The 11,805-nt window shown below is 47.6% G+C and overlaps 1 protein-coding gene and 1 long non-coding RNA gene across 2 annotated transcripts; one reads left to right on the top strand and one right to left on the bottom strand.

Annotated features, from left to right (window-relative positions):
* Positions 1 to 3,742: 3,742 nt before the first annotated feature.
* On the bottom strand, positions 3,743 to 8,052 carry LOC116502409. Its single transcript, XR_004254559.1, has 3 exons — positions 7,875 to 8,052; positions 7,433 to 7,680; positions 3,743 to 4,936 (listed from the first exon to the last, which is right to left on the bottom strand). It is a non-coding gene; the product is annotated as an uncharacterized LOC116502409 (long non-coding RNA).
* A 262-nt stretch (positions 8,053 to 8,314) lies between these two features.
* LOC116489614 (potassium voltage-gated channel subfamily A member 6-like) lies at positions 8,315 to 10,517 on the top strand. The gene is given in 3 exon segments (XM_032188079.1): positions 8,315 to 9,223; positions 9,226 to 9,623; positions 9,625 to 10,517. Coding segments are annotated over 3 exon segments (1,548 nt in total). The 3' UTR covers positions 9,866 to 10,517.
* The last annotated feature ends 1,288 nt before the right edge of the window (positions 10,518 to 11,805 follow it).

Raw genomic sequence — 11,805 nt, 5'->3', positions numbered from 1 at the left:
AGAGCAGTTAGGCAGGGATGTTGCAAAAAAAAAAAAAAGCCATTTTTTTTCCCCTCCCCTTCTCAGGTGGAATTGGAATGGACAGGGAGAGTGAGCAGAAAGATCCATGTGGCTCTAGGGTCTCTCTTTCCCCTCTTGTGCACAACTGGTCAGTCTACTGCCTACACTTGCCCTAGCAATACCTTGGGGGAGAATGGAAAGACATCCTTTTATAGAGACCCTCCTCTCAAAGGCAGCATAATGAAGAGGCCCCACAGACCTGGGCAGATCTGTGTTTGAGAGACACTGCATTTATATGCACAGAGGGATTCTCAGTCAACGGGATGAGGACAGATGCATTATTTGGTGGACAACTGGGTCATATGGAACCATGACGGGAAAGAGCTTTTTGCATCCAGAATATTCCTCACAGCACCATGTTTGTGTGTTGGCGTGGGAAAGTGGCTGGGACAGGATGAAGGCTTACCCTGGGTTTTCTTCCCATCAGAACTACACAAACCTCACTTAAACATGTCTTATCATTCTGTTTTAATAATGATTTGCAGTGCCAACATACAGTAAAGGAGCTGACATTGAACAATACAGGCTACACGTAACACATAGTAACATGCAAAGAGTAACAAATTTAAATATGTTTCCATAGTTGCTTATGTTGCTGCTGCTCTTTTTTTATTTTTCTATTTTTTTTTTTTCAAAAATAATGTTTAAACATACTTAATGTGCATGTGTCTGCAGAGACTTTCTCAGTGGAAATTCTACTGCCTATCCCTAATCTCCCATTGATGGGTGTTAAGGGATGCTATATCTATGCATATGCTAGGGCCTATAAGTGACCTCTGAAGAACCCAGAAGCTCCTCACAAAGAAGTTCCTCATTCCTGGATGTTGGTGCTCAATCCTGAGCCCCCAAAGACCCAGAGATCTCTATCCCACGTCAATGGACATTTGTAGGTTGAAAGAGTAGTGAGGCTGAGTGTGCATCCCAGAGACAGATGCACTGACATAGCCAGCTGCACAGACTGCCACAAAACAGGTGCTGCCTTAAGCAGCACCCAGATGTAACACTGCTAGGTCTCACGTAACTACAGGCAGACAAGTCCCTTTCCTCCTCTCTGGCTGCTCAGGACTGCTGTTCACTGGTGACAGCCATCACAGAGCCCTGCCCTCACCTCACTCAGCCCAGTTCCCCAGAAGCTGTTTTTTGGGATGCGCACACTGGTCCTGACCCAGTGGCAGGGCTGAAACCCTTGCCCACCCCAGTCTGGCACCACAGGTTGGTATGCCAGCACCCTGACCTGGCTCCAGCCACAGGCACCAAACCAACTCACGCAGCTCCCAGTTGGTGGCACCTCGTCCCTACAGCACTCACACACGTGTGGTGGTGAGAGCATGTGAGAGGTAGCTGAGGCAGGCTTTGCAGAAGAAGGCAAATCAAGCTACCAGGCTCAATCAGATGAGCACACTGACTGTCAACAGCTTTTGCGTGCCCTGTGTTGTTATACAGCATCTATTCACTCTTTTGTTTCTGCCTGAACCCCTTCCCCTAAATGTTCCTTAACAGGTTTTGTGTTAAGGAACACAAAACACAGGCCCTCCTCAAATATTCTCAAATAACCTAAATCCTCCTGTTCCTACGTTTTCCCCATCCTTATCAGTTACAAAGCACAGGCTGGCCCTCTCCAAAGCTGTGTCTTGAGCTTTGCTACATTGGCAAGCAATGTAGCAAATACCACAGCATGATTTTAAAGGATTGCTTCTTTTGCAAATAAAGTCATTCTCCTGCATGGGAAAGGACATCTGTTGAAATACTTGGAATTTGAGGAACTGAACCAAATTTAAATATAATGTTTAGGAAGGATGAACTAGAAAATGAGATAGGATAAGAGCAATGGACTGAAAGGACTGGGAGAAATAGAAGATGGGAACAGAAGGAATGAGTATGGGGAAGAGCCAAGGTACAGGATGGCAGGGTAAACATTTGGGGCCAGCTCAGGGACTATAAGATATAAATAAATTAAGAGAATGAAATTGGATGATGGAATCCAGAAACAAAAGAAGCTGAACAGAACCAAAAGAAGACAAAGTCAAGCTGAAGGGTGGACAGACATCTCAAAGGAGCTGCATCTCTGACATTGCAACATTGCAGAACCTGAATTTGGACAACACGTCTCAATAATTCTAAGCTGTCTATCAAACAGTTACGAAACCCCCACTTTATATATATATATATATATATATATATATATATATTTGTATGTTTTTTGTTGTTGTTTCTTTGTTTGTTTTTGTTTTCTGGTGATAGGTCTGCATGCTGTTGTTACCTTCTGTTTCACTCATTCACATGACATAGGGTTGTGTTGTGAGCCTAAATACCGTGGCCGTCTGACAGGCCAGCATGTTTTTTAACTTGTGATAGATATCTCCTGGCAGTTCCTGTAATAATTCTAAGGTATTTCTGAAAGGCGATTAAAAAAAAGTGTTTTCATGAAATATACTTGCTTATTTAGAAATAGCTCATGTTTAAATGTTACTCATCTGTGGGACAAGTTTGGGGATTTTCTTTTAAAATTTAGTTTTTTGAAAGCCCAAGATAAGCACAACTTTAACAACACTTTTAAGGTTACAGGAGTAAGTACTTGAAAGCTAGGAAGTACTTGCACAAAAGTTTCTGATACAACCTTGTTTTCCCTTCCACTTCTCCCTCTATTCCAGGATTGTGACATGCTTTTTAGTTACATGGTGGCATATTTTTCCCAATACTAGAACCTATCCTCATTGAAGGTACAGAAAAGATAGCGCTCCAGGAATATTGCTGAGTGATGTAGTGAATGAGGCTATCACCTCCAGCTTATTGTGGAAGTGTACTTCCTCTTTCCTCACTTAATGATGGCATAGGCATTCTATTTGAAGTGTAGTGTAAAGACAGCCTGTATTGTATGCGATTTATGGGCAATGTTTGGTAGTGGGGTGGTTGCTAGGGTGGTCTCTATGAGAAGAGTACAGAAGATGCCATGTCAGGTCAAAGACAGTTCCAGCCAGTTCCAAAAGGGACCAACTGCTGGCCAGAGCTGAGCCAATGAGCGATGCTCGTTGCACCTCTGGGAGCAGACTTAAAGAAGGGAAGAAATCTGCTTTACAACAGCTGCTGGAAGAGTGATGAGTGAGAACCAGCCCTGCAGACCCCAAGGTGAGTGCAGAAGGAGGGCAGGAGGTGCTCCAGGCACAAGGCAGCACAAGTTCCCCTGTGGCCCGTGGAGAGGCCCCTGGTGGAGCCCCCCTGCAGCCCATGGGTCCCACATGGAGCAGATCTCCATGCTGCAGCCCGTGGAGGAGCCTGCGGTGGAGCAGGTGGATGTGGCCTGGAGGAGGCTGCGGCCCATGGAGAGGCCCAGCATGAGCAGGTCCCCGTCCGGAGCTGCAGCCTGTGGAGAGGATCCCACGCAGGAGCTGCTGCCCACCCATGGGGGACCTGTGTTGGAGCACTTTGCTCCTGGGGGATGGATGGACCCCGTGGTACGGAGCCATGTGGGAGCAGTGCTTGAAGACCTGCTGCCTGTGGGCAGCCCCCGAAGGCTCAGTTCGGGAAGGACGGCATCCCGTGGGAGGGACCCAACATGGAGCAGGGGCAGAGAGGGACCATGAGGTAGCAGCAGAGACGAAGCACTAGGGCCTGACCACAGCCCACATTCCCCTGTGCCGCTCGAGGGGAGGATGTAGAAGAGGGTGGTTGGGGGGAAGGTGTTTTGAGTTTGCTTTTAATTTCTCACTCCTTTAGTCTGTTAGTAATAGGCTATAAATTATATTACTCTCCCTATGATGAGCCTGTTTTGCCCACGACAATAATTGATGAGTGATCTCTCTGGCCTTACCTCAACCCTTGAGCCCTTTTCCATCATATTTTCTCCGCCTGTTGCAAAGAGAAGGGGGAGTGAGAGCACTTAGCTGTCCATCAGGGTGAAGCCACCGCTGTTGCATGTTGTAAATATAAGAGCATTGGAAACTACATAGCTTTTTGATATGCAATTACAACCGTAATCTTACAGGAAAAGTTCATTCAAATGTGCACGTGTGAATGCATGTATGTGTGCATGCATGTGTATTCATTGTGCTATGGCTGATGTAATATCCATATAACTTATCCACTGAGTTTTCTGTTTTTATTTATTTATTTATCCATTATTTTTTCTTCATATGTGTAACTGCTGGGGGAAGGAGGGAACTTAAAAGGACAAATTAAAGGTGACAGCACCTCAGGGATCAGGGATAGATGCACTATCACAGAGTAGTTGAGGTTGCTTGCATTGTGGGAAAAATTGAAGTCTGATCACTGTCCATTGTGGCAGTTGTAGAAACAGCAACATGACTGATACATGATGAGGGTATTGTTAAACACCTGGACTCTCTGTTCACCTTGTTGCCTTCAGATACTTTGAGACCTGCAGATGTATGAACTGAGAATTCCTCATAATTTCTTCCAGTTCACAGTGTAATGTGGATACAAAAGCCAATGTTTCATTTCTTGTAGTCAGTGAAGTTGCTCATCTTTTGTAAGTGTACTTAGTGTTCTATCAGATGAAAAGAGTATCATTTTGGACTGATGCAGTTCTTCCCCCATCCTTGTTCATGTCCACAGAGCCAAACACTTGATAAACAATCCACCTCAAATATAAAGGTAAACAGTTGAACTCCTTGCTGGGGTAGTCTCTGGCCCACATTAACTTTCTTAACTGCTCTCAGGAAATTATGGATGGTTTTAGTAGTTCCAGGCTAATACCATGCTAGGGAACAGGCTAAACAACATTGCTGGCCATGAAATTTGCTGTTATGAACACCATTTTAAGGTCTGCATTATAGTGTTTCTAGAAGTAGGTTGTTATTCTTCTGGTCACTCAGTTCTTCTAGTGAGTCAGGCAGTCAGCCACCATCTGTAGTGCTTACTGGGCAGGGTTCAGTTCCAGCAGGATTTTTGCAAAATGGATATGAAAATTATAAAATAAGTGAAAATATATAAATAAGTGAAGAAACTGGTAGGGTCAGAGGGAAGAGATACTTCATAACCAGGAAAAGTACACAAATGTGGGAAAAGATGACATTCAGGGAAGTCAGGGAGTCAGGGAAGCAGAAGATAGGGGTAGCACAGAAGCCATGGAAGAGAAAACCAGAAGGTTCAGGAGAAGAAGGAATGACTGGGAAACACAGAAAGAAAAGAAATGGAGAAGTTCTGCATATGCGAGACACAAATCTAGATACCCATTTAGGATATCTCAGTTTTGGAGAACTTACCTTGAGGAGCTCTGAATTTGTCTTTGCTGAGAAAATGCTATGTACCCATAATTCTGTGGCAGCTACAGTGCTGAGGACTTCAAATCCACTGAAAGGGATCCAAAGGGATTTCAGAGGGTTACCCAAAATGCTGAACCATGTTCAGGGGTGTGTAAGACATCCAAGCAAACAATTTACTTGTTGAAGCTGTACTGCTGTGCCACAGAGCCAGTCTCCAGGCAGCAATGCCCTTCCAGCTTCTCGACTGTGATGAGGGCTCAGAATCAGGTGTCTTGCTATGCTAGAACCAGCAGCAATTTTTATTTTTCTCATGGATTTATGGAGATCTTTTTGTGCACTTTGGGATCACTGATTGATACATCCCGGGGGGGTTGCAATCATCCTTAACTCTTGAACTGTAGCAACCTATCATAGCTGAGCTAGGAGGGTGAACATGGCCACCACCTCAGAGACATGTTTAGTGGCACCTTTAGCTGGCACTGATCTTGAGGTTTTGGCCCCAGACCTAGCAGCCAAATCATCCTTTGGAGTGTGTTATGGTATTGCTGTGTCGCATTCTGGAGTACTGTTGTGGGGTTTGCATCATGTCCTCCTCCTTGACATCGCTGGATCTCTCTTGCTGTACTTCTTCAGCAAATTGTATACCACTGCAAGATGCTGGCCCAGCAAGATCCCTCACGGAGGCTGAACAGTGGCAGCCGGCATAGGATCTTAATATAGAAGTGAGGGTGTGGCTGCACAGGCTGTGTGGTGCTGATCAGTTCGGGAACAGGCTGTGTGCTAAAAAGAGTTTAGTTGCATGTTGCAAAGGCTTATGGGGCTGATACTGAGTCTGAGGGGCAGCCTAAGTTCTCAGAAGGAAGGGAATAGAGGGACTTCCTAAGGGCTTCCAGGAGCGAGTGCAGACAGGCTGGGTGCCTGCTCTAAGATGGACTGTGGTAGCAGCTGAGTAGACATGGCTGGACGGGACTGCAGCTCATGTGGAGGCACCTGAGCTATCTGCAACACCACTAGCTCAAGGTAGTGTGAAGACCAGAGCTGTGGCAGCATGAGATGTCTGCCTGGGCTGGCAAATTGTCCTGCAAACCATTGCAGAGCTCCACACTCTCTCTCCCGTGCTGCTTGAAGCTCTCTGGTTTAAACCTAGTATGTGGTGAGCTGAATCACAGCAGTGATTGCAATCTAGGCATGCCTTGTATCCTCTTATAAACCTCAGGATTTTTTTCCATCCCTCCCAAAAGCTGTTTAAAAAAACAATAGCTAACCACGTGAATGAATAAATCATAATAATTATTCAAATAATCCTATGAATGAATTATTCATTGTAATAATTGAAAAGGAATCCCAGCAAGAAGCATTTTACTATTATAAAGGTAAATATTGATTCATTTTTTTTAGAAAGTATATTCTCCATCAAAGTATTTTTCATCTGCTTGCTATACCCTAATTGTGTATAATATGAAAGAAAAATATGCTTCCTTGTGTGTCAGCCATTTTCATATAAATGAAAAATATGCTTCCTTTTGCAACAGCCATCTTCAATGCTATTCAGAGGGAAAGGAAAAAGGATTAAGCAATGTTTAGATTATATTCACCTCCTTCTTGAGGACAGAGCCAAACAAGACACCTTCAGCTGGTCAAAATGTCCAAAGCCTGAAGTAACTGAATATTACCAGCTAGTTATAGAGGATTTGGGAGGAGGGGTAAAAAGGGAAATATTTTGCTTCTAGTCCTGTGCTGCTAAGATAGTGTAGGCTAAGCATATGGCTTGCAGCCAGCAAAGGCATCAGATACTATGATGAGAAAAGCCTCATTAATAATATTTAGCACTGACAAAAGGCTTTCAAGGGAAAGACAGACTTTTTGTTCTGGGAATGATGGATGCAGCCTTACCTGTTAGCCCTATTTTCAGAAGGACAAAGAGGACTGTCATAAGTTTCTTTATGCTTTCAGATCCCACACATGACATGGATGGAGCAACAGGTTTCTGAAGGCAAAAGGACTGGAAGTCTAATTGCCTACAAAATGTGTGTTGTCTCCCAGGGAGATTGGGTAATGTGTGGTGGTAAACAAACAAAGAGCAAGCTCAACTGTTTGATACCTGGAGAAGGGACAAATCCTACGCACTCCAAATCAGAAAGTGTATTTACCTGTGTTTTTCCCCAGCTGCAGTTCAGTGTGTGACAGGTTGCCTCCATCTGTGAGCAGCCAGATGCCACTGCCGTGCTTGCATCCTGGCAGTGGCATTTATAAACGGAGGTCTACGAGCCACAGGCACGGAGCGCCTCGCTCAAGGTCAGCTGGAGAGCCCGCAGCGGGAGCAGGCACAGCACCGAGGGCTCCTGGCTCCAGCATCGGGGTCGGAGCTAGCGGTGTCCAGCCCTCGTCGGGGGTCTGCCTGCAGGGGCAGGGGCAGGTTTTGACGGTGGACGGGTGGGGAGGAAGAAGAGCCAGGGGGTGCCACCGCTTAGGCGAGCTGCTGCAAAGCGCCCGGCCGGGGAGCAGCCCCCTGCAGCTGGTTACACGCGGGGGGACCCCAGGGCCGCCCCCCTTCCCTCCCCCCCGGGCTGGGGCTGCAGCATGTCTCCGTACCTAGGCGTGTGGGTGCCGGCGTACGTGTCCCTGGGTGCCTCTGTCTGTCCCCGCGTGTCCGTCTGTCCCTCCATCGCCGTGTAACCGGCGGGGTCTGTGTGTGTATGTGCGCGCCTGCGTGTGCGCGCAGCGGGGAGGGCAGAGCCGGGAGTGCCGTGCAGCAGAGCACGCCGTGCCCGTGGCCGTGACCGGGACCGTGACCGTGGCCGGGACCGTGGCCGGGACCGGAGAAGGAGCTGCGGCGCTCCGGCAGCCCCGCGGAGCCGCCGTGCGAGCGCGCCGAGGCGCAACAGGCGGGGCGGCTCCTCCCGGGCGGTGAAGGGGAGGCGGTGGGGAGCGGGCACGGGCACGGGCACGAGCACGAGCACGGGCACGGGCACGGGCACGGGCACGGGCACGGGCACGGGCACGGGCACGGGCAGGGGCAGGGAGCGGGCGGCATGCGGGCGGAGGAGCCGCTGGCGCTGGCGGCCCCGCGGGCGGGCGGCGGCGAGGCGGAGGCGGCGGGCGAGGAGCGGAGCGGCGGCGGCTGCTGCAGCAGCGAGCGGCTGGTGATCAACATCTCCGGGCTGCGCTTCGAGACCCAGCTGCGGACCCTCTCCATCTTCCCCGACACACTGCTGGGGGACCCCAGCCGCAGGGTGCGCTACTTCGACCCGCTCCGCAACGAGTACTTCTTCGACCGCAACCGGCCCAGCTTCGATGCTATCCTCTACTACTACCAGTCCGGGGGAAGGCTCCGGAGGCCGGTCCACGTACCCCTCGACATCTTCCTGGAGGAGATCCGCTTTTACCAGCTGGGCCAGGAGGCCATCGAGACCTTCCGGGAGGACGAGGGCTTCATTCAGGAGGAGGAGAAGCCCCTGCCCCAGCACCACTTCCAGCGCCAGGTCTGGCTGCTCTTTGAGTACCCTGAGAGCTCTGGGCCAGCCCGGGCCATCGCCATCGTCTCTGTGCTGGTGATCCTCATTTCCATCGTCATCTTCTGCCTGGAGACCCTGCCTGAGTTCCGCCAGGAGCCCAAGGGCTCCCAGCCTGGCTTCGGGGAGGCAGCAGTGCCTGGGGACGACACGCTGCTGCTGCCACCACCGCCGCCACCGAGTGGGACCCCACAACCCCTGCGACCTGCCACCGGTGCGGGCCCTTTCTTCACTGACCCCTTCTTCCTCATCGAGACCCTGTGCATCATCTGGTTTTCCTTTGAGCTCCTCGTGCGCTTCTTTGCCTGCCCCAGCAAGCCCGAGTTCTCCCGTAACATCATGAACATCATAGACATCGTGGCCATCATCCCCTACTTCATCACCCTGGGCACGGAGCTGGCCCAGCAGCAGCAGCAGAAGCAGCAGCCTGGAGTAGCAGCAACAACGGGGGCCAGCAGCAAGCCATGTCCTTGGCCATCCTCAGAGTCATCCGCCTGGTCAGAGTCTTTAGGATCTTCAAGCTCTCCAGGCACTCCAAGGGGCTGCAGATCCTGGGGAAGACTCTCCAGGCCAGCATGAGGGAGCTGGGCCTCCTCATCTTCTTCCTCTTCATTGGGGTGATCCTCTTCTCCAGTGCTGTCTACTTTGCAGAGACCGATGACCCCGATTCCCTGTTCACCAGCATTCCTGATGCTTTTTGGTGGGCAGTGGTGTCCATGACCACTGTGGGCTATGGGGACATGTATCCTATGACAATTGGTGGCAAGATTGTGGGCTCCTTGTGTGCCATTGCTGGTGTGCTCACCATTGCCCTGCCTGTCCCTGTCATTGTCCAACTTCAACTACTTCTACCACCGAGAGACTGATCATGAAGAGCAGTGCCAGTATACCCATGTCACCTGTGGCCAGCAGCAGTCACCCTTCTCTGAGCCCAAGAAGGGGGACAGTAATCAGTCTCTCAGCAAATCTGAATTCCTGGAAGCAGAAGACCTGGAGTCCATGAAATATTCCAACTTCATTCCCCCCAACAACCAGGGTTTTAAAGAGAAGAAAATGCTGACAGAGGTGTGATCGGTTTTGTTGTCATGGGTCCAGACAGAGCTGCAAGCTGCTGCACAGCCGTCTTCCCACTAGCAGCTGGATCTATTCAGCATTTACATACCAGACTGTGAATTGTGATACCGTAAACAGAGTGATTGTGATAATGGGCTCTTCTCTGCTGATTTGCTGTTTCTCATTACTGTGTGCAGTCAGAAATGTTCTTGCTTTATTCTGTGGAGTGCTAGCTGTCATCCCCACTCCCTCATGAATGTCTTTTCCTTTTTTTTTTTGGAGACCGCTGTAATCCAATATTAGCTCTGAAGCCTAACCTTTCTACTCTGCTAGCAAAGAAACCCTTGCCACAACTTCAGCTGAAGGATTCAACAGGGAGTAAATAGTTAAAGGGGCTACAAACATCTGGCTCAAGCTGTGCCCTTCGTTCCTGTGCCAGTGCAGTGCCCTTGGCTGTGGGATCAGTCACGCCTGCCATGCCATTGCCTTTGAATAATGGAAATGCTGTAGCCAGCATCACAGTGAGTTCTGTAGCTGTAAGGAAAAAGTCAACAAACAGATGCCTTTCTTCTTTGCAACACTTGGCATGCTGAAGACCCTCTTGGTTTATGTTTCGAAAAAGGTGCATAGATCTAAAAGCTCTTTGCCACTCCTGACCATATACCAATTATCAAAATGGGCATAAAGAAATCAACAGGCTTGTTGAAGTATCTCTGTGTTGTGAGCTTATTTCAGCCTTATTTGTTCCAGTGCCCTGATGTTAATTGGCTTTTATAGTACCAAGTTAATCTTCATAGTGCTAAGTGTCTTTCGATGCTAGGCACATTTGAGAAAATTCATTTGTTATCTCCGCAGTTTATCTCCACAAAATAGTGTTTAATGAGATGTACTTTATGCTTCAGATATCCAGTTCTGTATTCAGGCATGTGAAAGCAATTGACATCGCTGCATTTTTATTGAAGTGTTTCTATAGCTGAGGGAAGTTTGTATGTTGGTATTTTGTTGGCATTGCTGAAAACCCCAACCACCTGTGCTATCTGAAGATTGCACTGATATAGTGGGTCACAGTCATAAATTACTGCAGGGTAAGTGTGTCAACATTAGAGATTTAGACTGGCACTGATGCAAGCTTGCCCAAGCCATCTGCACAATCTCAGTACCCCAGATCTTTCAAATGAGAGGAAAAAGAGCTAACCTTGAAGAAATATTTTGCTTTTTTTTTTTACTGATTCAGCCAGTTCTATATATTTTTTAAACAAAAGACAGAGAAATGTCTTTTGCATGCACTAGGTTTTATGAGAGCAACTTATAGTAAGTAGCATTGCAAAATGCATACCTTGGCCCGCAGTGCTGGGCTTGTCAAGGGACCAGAGATTTGCATCTTAAGATGCATGTTTTGCTTCCCAAGTAATTTCTTTTTCTTTCTTTCTCTTCTCTTCTTCTTTCTTTCTTTCTTTCTTTCTTTCTTTCTTCTTTTTTTTCTTCTTTCTTTCTTTTCTTTCTTTCTTTTCTTTCTTTCTTTTCTTCTTTCTTTCTTTTCTTTCTTTCTTTCTTTCTTTTTTATTTTTTTTTGTTTTTTTCTTTTTTTTTTTTCTTTCTTTCTTTCTTCTTCTTCTTCTTCTTCCTTTCCTTCCTTCCTTCCTTCCTTCCTTCCTTCCTTCCTTCCTTCCTTTCCTTCCTTCCTTCCTTCCTTCCTTCCTTTCTTTCTTCCTTCCTTCCTTCCTTCCTTCCTTCCTTCCTTCCTTCCTTCCTTCCGTCCGTCCGTCTTTCGGTCTTTTGGTCTTTCTTTCTTTCTCTTTCTGTCTTTCTTTTTATTTAATCAGCTGTGTCTTATACCCAACTTTAAAATGTTTCAAATGCTGCCAGTGCGTGAGAAGGGGAAATGGATGCTTTTAGATTCTATGGATGATTTTTTATGTGAGAAAATGTTTTGTTTGTTTTTAAATGTAATGTATATT

The sequence above is a fragment of the Aythya fuligula genome, chromosome 1 (assembly GCF_009819795.1).
Source record: "Aythya fuligula isolate bAytFul2 chromosome 1, bAytFul2.pri, whole genome shotgun sequence".
NCBI classification, from domain to species: domain Eukaryota; kingdom Metazoa; phylum Chordata; class Aves; order Anseriformes; family Anatidae; genus Aythya; species Aythya fuligula.
The sequence above is the reverse complement of the archived record's forward strand: the minus strand, read 5'-3'. Positions and strand labels throughout refer to the sequence as shown.